Source organism: Hordeum vulgare, chromosome 7H, assembly GCF_904849725.1.
Source record: "Hordeum vulgare subsp. vulgare chromosome 7H, MorexV3_pseudomolecules_assembly, whole genome shotgun sequence".
Classification (NCBI taxonomy): Eukaryota; Viridiplantae; Streptophyta; class Magnoliopsida; order Poales; family Poaceae; genus Hordeum; species Hordeum vulgare.
This window is the reverse complement of record NC_058524.1, coordinates 4,274,236-4,290,639: the sequence shown is the minus strand read 5'-3', so window position 1 is coordinate 4,290,639 and position 16,404 is coordinate 4,274,236. Positions and strand designations below refer to the sequence as shown.

The 16,404-nt window shown below is 42.0% G+C and overlaps 1 protein-coding gene and 1 long non-coding RNA gene across 3 annotated transcripts; both read right to left on the bottom strand.

Annotated features, from left to right (window-relative positions):
• Window positions 1-2,549: 2,549 nt before the first annotated feature.
• Window positions 2,550-3,138, bottom strand: LOC123412166. The gene is made up of 2 exons (XR_006613434.1): window positions 3,037-3,138; window positions 2,550-2,959 (listed from the first exon to the last, which is right to left on the bottom strand). It is a non-coding gene; the product is annotated as an uncharacterized LOC123412166 (long non-coding RNA).
• Window positions 3,139-8,120: 4,982 nt separating this feature from the next.
• LOC123407785 (F-box protein At5g49610-like) lies at window positions 8,121-9,870 on the bottom strand. Of its 2 annotated transcripts, none has more exons than XM_045101002.1 (2): window positions 9,598-9,870; window positions 8,121-9,497 (listed from the first exon to the last, which is right to left on the bottom strand). In XM_045101002.1, the coding sequence occupies exons 1-2, from the start codon at window positions 9,727-9,729 to the stop codon at window positions 8,343-8,345; spliced, it is 1,287 nt and encodes a 428-aa protein (XP_044956937.1). In that variant the 5' UTR covers window positions 9,730-9,870; the 3' UTR covers window positions 8,121-8,342. The 2 variants fall into 2 exon arrangements, with proteins under 2 accessions (XP_044956937.1, XP_044956938.1); XM_045101003.1 differs by having other exon boundaries at window positions 8,121-9,491.
• Between the last annotated feature and the right edge of the window lie 6,534 nt (window positions 9,871-16,404).

The following is a 16,404-nucleotide window of genomic DNA, read 5'->3' as shown; positions in this document are numbered from 1 at the left end:
TGATTAGACTAGATTGAAGTAGTGAGAGTTTAGCCGAGAAAAATGGCAGGCTACTCTTTGGTGCTATTTCACATGGCTGTTCGAAGGTTCATCACTCCTGGCCCTCCAGTGTCCTTGCCCACTCCATGGGTTTGGCCGAGACTCGAGAGGGCCTTAGGGTCATTATATATAATTGTTCAGTCGATTCTCCGTGTATTGGTGTTTGGCTCGAGATTGAGCAAAGGATCTCTGAGCTGGTAATTCTCTTCTTCTTGATGTTGGGACATAAGTTGCTTGTTATCCAATCCAACGATGTAGCGTATGTTATTTTCTGGTCTGCCCTATTATCTTGACCTGCCAGCAAACCAGACTGAAAGGAATCCTTGGTACTCCGGTGTTTTGACGACTGATTTTGGCAGTATGTGAATATATGGTCTCATTCCTTTTTGGGAGAGCAACATTCTTGTCTCGAGAAAAGAGGAAGCCCCTGTTTGATGGGGCGGAAATAAGGAATGTTGTGTGCTGATATATGCTGTGTCCCACAAGAATTTTGTTGTCCGTAGATGAAATGAAGATGAACCAATGTACTCCATGTTGTGTGCTGATGTATGCTATGAACTAACATAGCTAGTTACTCATAGTATGAGTAACATCACATATATCAAGACAAGATGAGCCTATAAGATAATAAATGAAAACCTCTATGTTACCACCTCTATGTTACTACCTACTATGGAGATAGTAATTTGTCTCTCTCCTTACTAATTAGCTATCACATCATGCATCAATCAATACCTAAACCAAAGGAATGTGTGTAAGTGTACTACTCACACTCTCTATCAAGGTCGAATTCCCCTATATTGAAGCTGCAGAAGCGGGTATGGACCCAGAGATTCTTCCTGGGATCCAACTCGGTGAAGCTTTCGACACGGGCAATGTGAAGCTCCTGCAGCTCGGCCTTTGTCTTGAGGTCAACCACGCCATCGTCATCGCTGTCCCACATTGGGATCTCAGGCTCCCCAGCAACTTCCTCCAAAGTTTGAGACGATCAAAGAACTGCCAGTCTCCGTAGGTGGTTGCTCACCGATCTCCTCCTGCTCGTCCTTGTCGCCGATTGGGCTAGCTGCGAGGGCTTGCCAGTCGGCATCAGCGATGCAGATGATCATCGGACTGCCATCGCGGGCTGTACAACAATCATGAAATCCATAAGCATTAGGCCCATTTATCTTCTACTTTTCTTGTGTTTGCTGGGGTGCTTTTATTAGGCGCCTTGGAATAATAATAATAATAATATTAGCTGTCTTCACCATCACCATCACCATCCGAAAATTTACAAAAGGTTACACGCTGATTAGGATTTTTTTTCCTAACTAAGCTCTTCTCTCCTGATTTTCAAGGGGGTGGGACCCCATCTTTCTTAATCTCCAATCAAAATCCACTTGCCTGTAGAACCCTTATAAACTTATTTACGTGTAGCATTACTGCGCTGTCGCCACGTGTCACGTGTCAGGCGCTCCTTCGCGTTGTTTGTGTATCATATCCTGCTGATTAGATAAAAAAATTTCTTAACTGAAGAAAGTACTCCCTCTATAAACTAATATAAGAGCTACTATATATACTACTTTATTTTTTCCGGGGAATCCCAACACCTACCATAAGTAGCATGAATCTTGATGGTATAGTCATGGCATGTGCTTTTAACCACATCTTCACAAACGAAAGAATGTTAATTTCTTTTACTTAAATGAACAAAAGTGCTATATGGAGAGAAGATGCCACTATATTCTTATTATCACAAGACATGAGGAGCGCCGATATGAAGCTACAATGTTAAAAACCTTACGAGCCATGCCTAATTCATAATCTGGTTGGCGGTCTATCATAGATCCGTATTGTATTTATATGGAAGGTTTCTGATCTCCTTCATCTCATTGTCATTTATGTCTTCCTATTTTAGCTAGTCTCCTCGCCAAAATTTTCCGATCTAGCATTAATTTCCAAATATTTGAATATTAATGAGGTGAACATTGATGTGTTATTTGATTTTCCTCGCAAACAATAGTGCCTGGCATTAATTATAAAGTTTGATATATATCTTTTGCTTAATAGTCAAGTAATCCATAATGGTCATTTCTATGGGGGGAATTACTAATTAAAATAAGATCATGTAGGTGGTTTGGATCATTTTTTCGCCCCTTCTCGCTTGAAATTTGTAAATCTATCATCGAGAACGGAATGGAGCAATTGCAAGGATCAAAGTGCCCAAATGATAAGTGTCACACGTGTGGCACGAAGTAACATCGCCCTGAAAGTTGTCATTCGGAAAAAAATCCAAAAGAATTGAAATTTGCCACCCAAACAGAAAGTTGTCATGCTTCACAACTTAAGTTGTCATCCTCTTGTAACTAAAGTTGCCATAAAAAAACGTTAGGACAAAATTGCTTCATGCCACACTGTGGCATTTATCAGGGTCCTTCAAGTAATTATCACTTAATGGATTTAATTGGACTGAAAAACTAGAGATGATAATAAATCAAAAATTCCAGGTCAATCTGATTTGCTATGTGTTATGCAAGGGAATCAATTAGTGAAAATGCAGACTCCTCGGCACCAGCGACTCCATTTTCAAGGGCTCCACATCAGACCACCCCCAACAAGGAACAAGCATCAGGAACCTAGGCTTTAATCTTAGGTTATCAAGGGTACAACCACATTCACTACCTATCAAAGCAATTCTTGATTTATTGTAACACATTCATTCAAGGAGCGCGAAGACCATTCGTCGGCAAATACATTTTTCGATACAAAGGAACAACTCAAGTGGAACCCATCACGCGCCACCCGCAATCCACGCACACACATGAACCTTTATTGCAGTGACCATCATTAGCACCGTTGTACTTGCACCATGTATTACATGTCGAGGACTCGCGACAAGTGACCTTGCTGGTATACTCATGGCATGTGCTTTCAACCACATCTGCAGAAACTAAAAAATGTTATTTTTTATTTAAATAAACAAAAATCCTATATGGAAGATCATTATCTCCTTATTACCGCAAGACATGAGGAACGCCAATATGAGGACGGATGCCACAACGTTGAAAACTTTACGAGCCATGGCTAATTCTTAGTCTGGTTGGCTGTCTATCATGCATGTGTATTGTATTTATATGTAGGGTTTGTCACCCCCTTCCTCTCATAGTCATTTATGTTTTCCTATTTTAGTCTCGATCTAGCATTAATTTCTAAAGATTTGAAAATTAATGAGATGAACTATTGATGTGTTATTTGATTTTCCTCGCAAAACAATTCAGCCCCGACATTAATTTATGAATATTCGATATAAATTTTCTGCTTAATAGTCCAGTAGTTCATAATGTTCATTTATATGGTGGATTTACTACTTAAAATCAGATTGTGGTGGTGGTCTAGATCATTTTTTCGCCCCTTCTCGCTTGAAATTAGTAAATCTGTCATTGAGAAGGGAATGGAGCAATCACAAGGATTAAATTAATTAAGTATCACTTGTTGGATATAATTGGGTTTGGACAATTAGAGATGATAATAAATCCAAAATTCCCAAATCAATTTGATTGCTACTGTATGTGTTATGCATGGGAATCAATTCCAAGAATCAATTAGTAGAAAGTGGAATGCTAAGAAACATATATATATCCTTTCCCTATACGGAAACACACCGAACATTGATGAGTGGTTTCTAATGCATGGTTAATGACTTCCGAATTAAAATTTGGTGAGTAGCAAATATACGAAACTATATACAACAAAATCATCTATTAAAAGAACACCATATGGTGTGAGTGAGTGGGAGATATTGTCTAGCAATTTTGACAAATTAATAGTTGCATTGCTTTACATCAATGGATAAGTGACATAGGAATTAGTGTATGATGGAGATATCTGCAAGCATATGGATATAGGCACGAGGAAAAAAATAGCAACCACATTCTTTCACATAAAGCAAATTATTTCGACCGTTTTGATTGAGACGATTTACTAAACCTACAAATTATTTCATAGGACTTTGCAAACAAAACTGGACACACAAAGAGAAAGGAACAATACTAGCGAGTTTGAAAATAGAGAACCACTAACCGAAGAAGAATCCACAACGCATGCTGCTCTAGGTCACATGTGTGGCAAATCAAAATACCACGTTCACTAGAACCTAGACAAAAAGTATGCCACCAAAATATTTACGATGAAAAACAACACAAGTATTGCAAGTTTATGGTCTAAATATAGATGACTTAGATAGCAAGGATGACAGCCTGTTGCTTTTCAAGGAAAACAATTTTGGAGCTACCGAGGTAAACCAGGTGTTGGATATCTATTGTCAGGCTTCGGGTCAGAGAATCAACTACTCCAAATCATCTATCTATTTTAGTAAAGGTGTTCCAAACAATGTTCGTCAAGAGATTAAAGGACTGCTCATCGTCCCAAATGAAACCCTGAACGAGAAATATCTATGCATGCCTTCAGACATTGGGTCCTCTAAAAGCGGTGCTTTTAAGTACCTCAAAGAGAGGCCGTGGAGCAAGATCTAAGGTTGGATCGGACAAACGCTTTCAGCTGCGGGAAAGGAGGTCCTGGTCAAATCAGTTGCGCAGGCAATGCTAGTTTATTCAGTGTCTTGTTTCAAGCTTCCAAGGGGCCTGTGCGAGCACCTGAATATGTTGATAAGGAAGTTCTGGTAGGGGTAAAAGCGGCAAACACAAACAACATTGGGTTTTATGGAAAGCAATGACTCAACCAAAAGGCATGTGTGGACTTGGTTTTAAGGATTTCGAGCTATTCAATCTTGCTATGTTGGCCAGACAGGCATGGCGTCTCCTACAAAACCCTGACTCCCTGAGCGCTCGGTTGCTGAAGGGTATATATTACCCCAACACCATGTTACTGCAGGCCTCCTTGGGTAATCACCCGAGCCAAATTTGGCGGGCGGTTATGGAAGGTATTGACACTCTAAAACAAGGTCTGATCAGGCGGATTGGCAATAGGGAATCAAAAAACATTTGGACGGATAACTGGATCCCCAGAGAGGAGATGATGAGGCCCTACGGGTGCCTTTATCAAAACCCTCCATCACGTGTCTCGGAGCTCATTGACGCTACTACAGCAACATGGAATTTCCAGTGCCTGGAACAAGTCCTCTTCCCTTTTGGTGTTGCGAGGATAGTCTCTATTCCGCTATGCACTATGCAACTAACTGATTTCTGGAGCTGGCACTACGAAAAGAAGGGATTCTTTTCAGTCAAGTCAGCGTACAGGATGCTGGTTGCCACTAGGCAGCGAAGAGAGGCATGGCTTTTGAAGGTACTTCCGGTTCTTTGGGAGCTCAATCTGAGGAGGGGTCATGGAAAAATCTGTGAAAAGTTCCAGTTCCATGAAAAGTCAAGATAACACACAAACATGTGGATGACAAGCTCTTGCGGTATGTGTGGCTCTCCTGATTTGTGGTGTCACTCACTTCTGGAATGCACATCGTCAAGGTGCTCTTGGGCTCTTGTTGACGACTCCCTCGGACAATCTCTGATAGCGACCAGCGAATCGATAGCAAAACAATGGTTGTTCTCTCTTTCGAGTTCCTTATCTCATGACCAGTTCGTCAAGGTGGTTGTGACGTTGTGGGCTATCTGGACGACACGACGCAAGGCGATTCATGAGGGAATTTTTTAGACTCCAGCGCAAATCCACTCTTTTGTCTCAAGGTTCATCTCCGAGCTAGAAGTTCTACAGAATAGAAACACGGGGACGATAGCGATAGTTCAGCCTGCTAGTTCTTCCATTCAATGATCGAAAGCTCCTCCACCTGGGTTTGCAAAATTCCATGTGGATGCGGCGGTCAAGGCCGGCATGGGAGGCTCAGCGTCGGCAGTCTGACATGGTAGCACCGGAAATTTTCTGGGAAGTTCTTCGCTATGTGTGGTAGGAGTTCAAGACCAGGCAACACTCGAAGCTATGGCTTGCTATGAAGCCATCTCATTGGCACCCGACTTGCATCTCCACAATTTCATCATCTCGTCGGATTCAAAACAGGTCGTGGAGGACATCAAGTCCGGCCACCATGGTAGTTATAGTGCTATTATAAAAGAGACTAGAGCAAGGGCGGTGAATTTCAATTGTGATTTTATTTTTGAAGGTCGTACGATCAATGTTGACGCACATAAGTTAGCGAGATTCTCTCTTTCTTTAGGTCCTGGTCGTCATGTCTGGTTTGACCAACCACATGACCTAAATTGTATCCCGCTTTTTATGGTTTTTGATCAATAAAGTCTGGCTTTACCCCTCAAAAAAAAGATAGCAAGCATGACAGCCTGACTTTGAAAAATTGACACTACTAAACTTAACTATGAAATATAGTCGATTAAGCCCTAAATCATCATGGAAATCCATGAGCAATAGAAGCCACATTTGGAGACGAATCTCCAGCGAATTTCTGCCATCCAGATTCGAAGTAGAGCCCGCCATCCGAAGAAGCAATGCACTCTGGCCATCACCAGCACAAATACGCCACTCGGGGATGTTGAGCCACAATGCAACGTTAACTGCTTTTAGTATTTTTCTAAAGAACAAAACTGCAATAGACCAAAAAATATTGTCAAAACCCGAATTTAAAATCATAAACAGATAAAAAATCAAAACGAATCTTTTCAACCTATGTCAGTTTTGGTTATGTGATGAAAAGATGGGCATTCGATTACTTGTACCCGTTCTAGCAGACTCTGTACGTATGACTACGACAGAGCTGATCCTTAAACAAAATTACTGCATTTATGTGCACAAGTGACTCTATAACCTCCTCTTGTGGATCGACATCTTGAAGTTTCAAAACAAAAAACACCCGGCAACCAAATACAAAAGAAAAACAAAAAGGAGAAATTTGCATTCAGTGAAAAACTCAAGAAAGCTAAATCATGCATTGATTGGGAAAAATCTTAAGAAGAACAAAATATAAGACTAAAAAACATACGTGGGGTGATGTATTGATTGACAACCCCTCTGCAGGTCATTTTCACAAACTATAAAACAGGGTTGAGGGCATCAACCTTGAACTGTACAAACTATTAAGAATATCATCTGGCCTCTGCATAGTTAGAATGCGCACAACCAAACACCAATAGTCTAACAAGAAACAAGGAAAACAAAAATCGACTTAATGCTACATTTTGAGATAATAAAAGTGCCCTTTATCGAAAAGCTTTTATATTGTAGATGCATAGGAATCTTTCTCAACCCAGTTGGTGACAATGAAAACAAAAGTTTAGGGAAAATGTAAAAGAAGGATATATAGACTTACATGATATAAAAGACAAACAGCCAGACTTTCAGGTACTAGTTTGGAACCTTATCAACTGATACTAAATACTTCAGCAATCCATTACAATGCTAAATGCGGACGACAATATATTTAGCACTGATTTTATATGCTAGTGAAGAGTGGAGACCAGTTGGGGTTACCTTGTCAGGGAACTCAAAAATTACTTTCCTGACTAAATTGCTTTCCACAAACAGTACAGGTATGGTTCTGAAATTAGTCGATCGGATTCAGGTAAGTATAGTCGATCGGATTCAGGTAAGTATAGGCTTATGATTCGATGGGAGACTAGACATGTTGGATAAAAAGCCCTGTTTGACAGGCCACTAGAAGTAAGCGCGCTACTATTGTAGTTCTAAAATGAAGTAAAGTTTAGAACCTACCACGCGTGTGACTACTCTGTCTATGAATACAAAGTAGTTAGTGATAGGTGTTTCTCAAGTAAATTTTGACTCCTTAAACTGAAGGTAAAGCATTTACTTGTCGTCATCTTCTTTACTGCATCTCTCATCTTTGGTTTTGATGCACAAGTAGGCTTTGCAGAGTTCCTTCTATCGAATCTTGGCCAAACAGGAAATTATGTATATTCATCTATTTCATAAATGACACTGACATCTTTTTACACTGTCATACAATAGACCATCTGCAATATTTAGTATGGACAGCAATTCTTACTATTGAAGATATGTTTGCTGGATATAAATGGAAATAAAGAGCAGAAAATACAAATACTTCTAAACATAGATAACAGTAAGCTCACATTCAGCTGACGGGAACAGGTAACAAGTGACCACAATAATTAGTACTGCATGAAAGCAAATATATTAGGTGTCAGGTGACTAGGTAATTCATGCAACCAAACATTATCCATGGGATCGCTTCTCTCTTACAAAATCTCTACCATTGACCAACATTGTTTAACGTTAGAAAACGGATGCAACCGAAGAGCATAACTTGGAATAGTAGGACATGTCCAAATGCAACGGAACTAGAAGAGTGATTTTTGCAGAGGCGTTAGTGATCATCCGAGAGCCAAGTCTGCAAAGCAGGGAATAAAAGGTAGACCACCCAGGAAATCTCCAGAAGCGCACATCGGATGTACTTGCCCGCTGTCCATATCATACGACAGACTCACCGCCTTCCGGTCAGTAAGGAAAATCACGTTGTATTCCGGATGAATTGCAAACATCTCATACTTACAGGAGCCATCCTCTTGGTCACAATCCTCCTCTTGGTCGGATTCTGTTTCTCCAAAGAGTTGTGGAACGTCGATAGCATGCCTTAGGGTCCACTCTTCAGTAGCATAATCCTTGAGCACCCACACAGAGAGCTCGTAATCATGAGGATCCATGTACCAAGCATGCAGGAGCCCCTGCGAGCACCCCACCGAACCATAATAGCCAGGCGTGGCTCCTAGCATTCCATCGGGGGCAGCAATTTTCCGGCAAACCTCCCCCTCAATGTCCAACACGGCTATGAAAGGGTCATCGATCGACAAATGCAAGAAATGCATCATGCCATTGAGGAAGACGGCACAATCGGGGACAACAGCAGGATACTCCATGTATTCCCATCCACTGCTCGGAGTCCATTGCCTGGTTTCCGACGAGTATATCGCCACATCGTCGACCGACTCAATGAGGAGCGCAAACACCACGAAACGGGACGGAACGGCCGGGTCAAAAACCAGGAAAGGATACCTCAGCTTGAAACATTGGGGGTCGTCGTCGTCGTCTTTGTCATCCGGCCATTCTATAGGAGGCAGAACGGTCCACTGCTCGGTCATCGGATTGCACACCACGAAATCAAATTCGTCGTTTTCCGACAACCATCCCCAGCATTTGCAAAGGAGGAGGCTGGTGGAGCATTGCTGGAGCTTGAATCTTTGGTATCGCCCGCGCAGGAAAGGGAGAGAAGCGTCGACCAACGGGCGCCCCCCGGACAGATTGCTGAAGCAGAGGTTGCCGGCCAGGCGGTTATGGAAGAATCCGGCGAGGGTCTGCGGCGCCCTCTTGATGGTTTTGATGGTGTCGGAGCAGAGCTGGCGCCACTGCTTGGAGACGCACTGGAAGCGGCAGAGCGACCGGTAGGGCAGCCGCGCCAGGATCTCGACGAGGGGGCCCTCGGAGACGCTCTCCGCTGCCGCCGACGCTGGCTTCCTCTTCTTCCTCTGCTTCTACGAACGGACCCAAGAAAGAAAGACTGATTAGGCTCCCGGTCGATTCCGTTCCATGGACCGAAGAAAGATTGGTTGGGGGAAGAGGTATGGAGCAGACCTGAGAAGCTACGGCGGGGAACGGCGACGCGGGATGGGGCTCGTCGCGGCGGCGGATCGCCGGCGGGTGGTTCTGGTTCTGCTCCTCTCCCGTGCGGCCATGCTCGCTTCCCCCTGCTCCCCCTGGCGGCATCGTGATCCTCCTCGCCTCGTGGATCGGTAGATTCCGGAAGAACTCTAGCTAGGGTTGGGAGACCGGAAGGGCAACAGACCGGCGGCGGCGGCTTGTGTTCCTCGTCGCCTTTACGATTCTTCCAGAATTTCTGCCCAGACCGTATCTATGTATACTAGTTGAGATAAATACATGGTGGGTGCCTTAACTTATCGACGCGGTCACTTTGGTTCCTAAAGTTGCAAAATACGCAAAATCGGTGCTGTAACTTGTCTCTCCGTTCAAATACAGTGCATCCTCGCGTATTAAGTCGTATGTAGCGCAAACGTGGCAAGTTAGAGTTTCGTGGCCCACATGTGAGTGGCTGGTGGCGCGTCGTGGTGATTTTCTTTTACGGTCCCTTAATCCCCTGTTTCTTCTGTCTGAGTCGCACCGCTTCGTGCCCTCTCCTCTTCTCCCGATCATTGCAAGGCGGCGGCGAAGCTGGTGCGGCACGACACGGCGACCGGCGGCGGCCGCGGCGATGGATGGCCCGCGTCGTCGACGTCCAGGCGAGGGACCTCCTTCCTACTGTTAGTACCTTCATTTCTGTGTTGTTCCTCCCTTTTCAGGCGTAATAGGGCTAGGTTTTTTTGGGGGGGTTTCAAGGAGGGGACTTTTTATTTGAAAGGGGATGATCTTGGATATGTGGCAGTGATAGTTCTCTTATTTGTGCAGTACAATTTGATGGAATGTTCTGAGTTGAGATCCATCACAAAGGTTTTTTTTGTGGAAGTGATAGCAACATGACCTACATGGATCATGAAGTCGATTGGTTTGATGGTTGTGACACTGATAGTTGGTCAATTCTGTGGATTGACGATTTCCTTCTCCAATTGGGATATAATAGAGCAATCTTCAAGATTGATGTGTACTCGAGCAAACCTAGGAATTCTATGTGTGATGGCTACATTTGATTGCGTCTGATGCAGACATTGTCCTTATGATTGCTGCAACAGTGGATCACAAAAACTTGCTCCTACTGGTAAATCATGCTGACACCCTAGAGTCAGTAAGCACTGATGATGTGTTGAGAGTGGGGATGCATGAGCTCCCAAGGGTTATTACTCCAGTTAAGTCGGCAAAGGGTAAAGAAAATGTACCCAACTCTGACAATCCAGAAATTCCAAGACATATGAGATGTAACTACAAGAAAGCAAAAAAGATTTATGTCATTTGGTGAAGGCAGTAGCTCACATGTTACAAATCAGGAATTTGAGGAAGAAGATGGCAATTGTGAGACTGATGATAGTGGTGCTGAAGATGCAAATGACAGTAGTGAAGAACATGGAGATGATGCCAATGAAGAAGTTGAAACAGATGAGGACTTTTATGAGAGTGATTATGAAGTAGCAGAAGGTGATGATGATCTGTTTGATGACAATGTAGACAAAGATGTTGATGATCATAGAGAGAAGGAGATTGTGCAGGACTTTGAAGGTGAACTTCCTGAAGATGCCTTAGATGACAGCCATTTGAACCTGTCGAAAGAAGAAGGAGACAAGCTTAGGCACAAATTTAGCACATTCAATTCATCTAATGACCTGAATGCACCGGCTTTTACAGTTGGCATGATTTTTGGTGACATGAAAGAGCTCAGGCTTGCTGTGGTTGCATACAGCCATCTCTACCGGCAAGGAGGAAGGGGGGGAGAAATGACGCCGGCCTTCTGTCCTCCTCGTCTAGATCTACGTCGGCCAAGGACGAATCGAAGAAGATGGCGCCGCCGCCGTGGTCGCGTGTATAGAATTAGGGATTTCCTTTTTTGATTTGGGAATTGAGGGAACTGACCATATACATGGAGAACAAGGGCTTTTATGCGATTTTAAACTAAACTGCAGGGGGTTCCCCGTAAAAGATTCAGCATTACATCACCACGGCGCGCCACCAGCCACTGACATGTGGGCCACGACAATCTGACATGCCACTTGTGCGCTACATACGGCTGAATACGCGAGGAGGCACTATATTTGAACGAAGGGACAAGTTACGGCACCGATTTTGCGTATTTTGCAACTTTAGGAACCAAAGTGACCGCGTCGGACAAGTTAAGGCACTCACAGTGTATTTATCTCATACTAGTTGGATGATGTATACTAGTTGGATGTCGGTGCGTTGCCACAGGAATATGATAATATGATGTGAAAAGATTATTCGATGATGATTATTTTTATAAAAAATATAAAATAGTGATTAAATAAATTTTTAACTAAAGAATATGTGTCAACTCATGGTTTCAACTCCTACACGAGAAATTGTTTCTCTCTCCCTCTTCATTCTTGTCACGCAATCATTCTCTCTCCCTTCACAATTTTTCTCAACATCATGTGAGAGCACTCTTTTAAATCTTGTGCTTTTATATATTATGCTCCCTCCGTTTCATATTACTTATGGTTGATTTAGTATAATGTTGTCCTAAATTAGCGACAATTACTATAGAATGTTGAATGTTTTTTGTTGATTCAAAATATTCTTTCAATTTCCTTTTATGACAATTAGTTAGTTGAAAGGAGACTTAAGAAATACCTATATCCTTGAAATGACTTGGGAGGAGCTCGCGAGGAGCATCTTCCGTTCATGCACTTCTCTCTGATGCAGGGGCGGAGACACGACCCGGGCACCCACGGCCCAGGCCCGGGGCGTAGGAAATTTGTTTTACTGTCAGCTACACATATTTTGAGTTGAGCCCGGGGTCTAGCCCACCAAGCACTGCTGTAGTCAGCCACACACGAAGGGGCCGAAGCCCTCTCAGTTTCCACCAACGCGCGAGTAGTGGCCTCGACGGCTGGATCTAATTCATGGGACGAGCGGCGGCGAACTGGTTGACTGCTCCTCGGCCAGCCATCCCTCTCCCTGCGTCAGTGCTCCCCATTGCCGGTGACCCCCTGCGACCACACCCCTTTCCCCAACGCGTGTCATACTGCCGTATCAGTCGCCTCTCATGAGCCGCCGGTGCATCGCCCGTTGCCCTTCTGGACAGATTGCTTCAGCAGACTAATGTATTGACCAGTTTGATTATATGATGGCGAAAACTTGAACACCTTTCTGACGAATTATTCTTCATACAATGCATTTGCTGGTTCAAACTGATGTGCATACAACGACATCTATGATCTACTCATTTTCACTACTTAAAAATAAATAGATGCAAATTTGATGTATTCAGTATGTTCAATTTGCTCACATGAGTTGTTTGCTTGACCTTGTGCACGGTGCCAAAAAGCTACAGCGACAGGCTTTTTTGTCAGAGGAAATTGATACACATGAGAAAAACTTCTTGTCTATTTCTGTCAGGTAAAGCATTACTAATATTTTTTACGTATCCAAGTGAAGTCTGTTTTCTTTTGATAGAAAGAGTGTTTTTCTCTTAATGTACCTTTACATATTTAAGGATCCATAAGCATTGGGTTTAAATTCTAGATCTATTGTGCAATTGAGACATATTTTATGTATTGGCATGTGGTATTTTGGTAGATATGAGGTACTTTGAGTGTAGTTATTGTTGGTAAAGAGTTTCCATCTCGGAGTTTTTCTTTTGGGCCCGGGGTTTGCTCCAATCCTGGCTCCGCCACTGCTCTGATGTATCAGCTTGATTTCAAGAATGTCCTCTTCGCCCCCAAGAGGGACCATTTGACCTCCTTGAGAGCGGAAAGAAGCTTAACAAATCAGGATCGACGGGCGTCGTGCCTTCATCATGGACAAAATACAAACCAGAAATCTAGAGCCAAGATGTATGCAATAGTTAGTTTAAGTTGTTTCAACCCAAAAGCATATGATTTGATCACCTCCAAATTTCAATATTACAATGAACCTAAGACATGCTTTCTATTTTTGTATGGTTGCAGATCAAAACTCCACGCATGACATGAGATCGAGAACAATGTGATGAGTTAGGACTAACATGAACAGTAAGTAGGACAACCAACATGCCCGGTTAACAGAAAACTATGACAACACACTACCAGCACACTGAATATCTAAACTTGTGTGCATTATGTAGGTTCTGAACACCGGATAGCGAAAAGGAACATGGTGACATTTGATTGAAATTTTTCTTCTGTTGTGTATGTCCAATGTCTCATGCTCTTCCAGTTCATTTTCTCCTATCAAGCACCTCCTTGCCAATCTATGAAAAAATAGCAACTTCCACGTAGATGGGCCCTGGATCAACGACCCAACAAGACCAGGCAACACCATTATCAAAGTACTCGTCAAGCTTGATATGAATTGACGACCACCTTGACTGATGGTGGCATGTTGTGGGAATACGTGACACGCTCTAGCTCACCAGATGCTGGCTCACTGCAGAAGTAGTTCTGCGCACATCAAGACTTTAAACACAAGGACAAATAACTTAAAAAAAGTAAAAGAAGAAGCAACGCATATAGAAGTGTAAAAAAGCCATAAGTGTGAACAGAATTGTGCAATAGCTCTGATGGATGTACATAACACGGTTGCTACCAAAATAAAGTAGTCTATGTGACAATTTGATTGTCACACATGTTTACATGCTCATAATATACCTTTAAAGTAAGCTGAAAATTGAGAGGTTCCATTAATAAAATTTTAAAACATCACATCTATACAGATACATAGCTCTGAAAGAGCACAATCAAATCACGAGAAAAATAAGGAATTGTCATTGTGACTGGGATTAAAATATCACACATTATTAATAAAAAATATTGTCAATGTGTAGGCAACATGGTACTAATGTATAACGCACTTGTCATGCGCACAGAAGGTGCCATTTGTAAATGAAGTAATAATTATTGGTAATACACATACACATGTATTGCACAAGCTGAGATGCATGTGGAATCATGCATCAAACCTGCACGTACAAAATACATCTATATTTGCTGAAGGTTGAAAATCTACAATCATGTAGCAAAGAAAGGAGTGTGCATTTTTTTGGAACTCCCATGTATAGCTAAGAACACACCGAATGAAAGTAGTATATCCTGATGTAGCAGAAATGTTGCTCAGGCTTGACTAATAAAAAGGAAAATAAGACAAGCATTTAGAAAAGTGTAACATTTCGATATCACTACAGTTCATGTGTCCCGTCTTGAACTTTGCTGCACAAGTTAGACCAGAGCCTGAGCACTCATAAAACCAAAGCCTTTTTTAGCTCCTTGGCATAATATATCCGCACGTTGTCATGTAGTGGTATGTGTGAACATAATAGGAAGCATCAGGAGGATATTATGATAGTTTAGAACAACATAAGTTAAATGAGAAACACAGGTTTACCTATGTCCTATAGCACAACTTGGCTTTTGAAAATTTTCTCCCAAGAAAACACCGGAAAGGAAGTCACTGCTAGAGTATGGAATTTGCTTCTTAGAAGCTTCAGATGTGTGTTAGAAGCTCATGCAAAGAAGAGATCAATAAGAACCTGAGGACAAGAAGAGTCGTCAAATGAATTATACAAGTATCTCACTAGAATAGTTTATTTTCCTTCCGGACGCAAAAAACAACTCACTCTTGAATGTCATACACGAAATGAAACTAAGCCATTAAGATGTCCCGTAAGAGAATAAATGACGTAAAAGGCGTCCCTCACCGGTCAAACACATACAAAATTCAGAGATTTTCTTCTTCCTCTGAGACAGCAGAAAGAAAGAAATACACCATGTATTCTTCATGGAATAAAAAATGTTGAAAGTGAATAAGCCCGTTTCAGTTAGTGGGCATATGAAGAATATCATTCGGTAAGAAATCTGTGTTTACAAAATCAACTATTAAAGGAAGTCATTATTAAAAAATAGCATTCTCTTGATAACTCCCGAACTTCAAAAGTTTATCACGCAATTGAGATCATTCATACACAATCCAGTGAACTGGTGGTTAAGGAAAACACAAAAATGGAAGGCGCAAGAAACGAATCAAATATTTTCATGAGAAAAAACCTTGGATAGATTGCAATACATGGAAAAAATTAGAACAGTTAAATTCTCAAAAGATTTCTAGACAAGATAGTTGGGTAGATTCAGCGAAAAGGAGAAAAAGAAACCAGGAAACTAAACACATACACTGTGATGTATTGCAGTCTACAGGAAGAGCCAAGAATGTATAAATGGTACTGGATGGTTGTATGAGAATCTGAACACGTGTGACCCTAGTTTCAGAAAGTAAAAGTGTGATATTGAATGCTACTCTTGTTCACCGTACATCAACCTAAACTAAAGATTTTGACTTGAAAAGGACTTGAAACATGTCTACTTCATTTCTGAATTAGTTAGTCCTTAGTTTATATTAGTGAGGTATCATAGAAATATTGTCTTGTATTAGCATAAATTCCATTGCACGGTAGTTAAGTGATGTAGGCTATGTTCTTGTGTTCCATCTTAGAAAAGACTAAAGTACAGTTTTGTGTCACTTCAACAGACACGTTGAAGAGCAAGATTGTAGTTACCAGTGCTGCCTTGTAGTACTTATAGATGTCCTCCACATAGTTGACAACAGCGGGTTCATTGTGGCCATCGAGCTTGTCGATATAATCCATGTAGGTGTCCTGCCATTAACACACAGCCAGACTTCAAATTTGTAATAATGGTGTCTGTTGGGGAACGTCGCATGGGAAACAAAAAAATTCCTACGCGCACGAAGACCTATCATGGTGATGTCCATCTACGAGAGGGGATGTGTGAT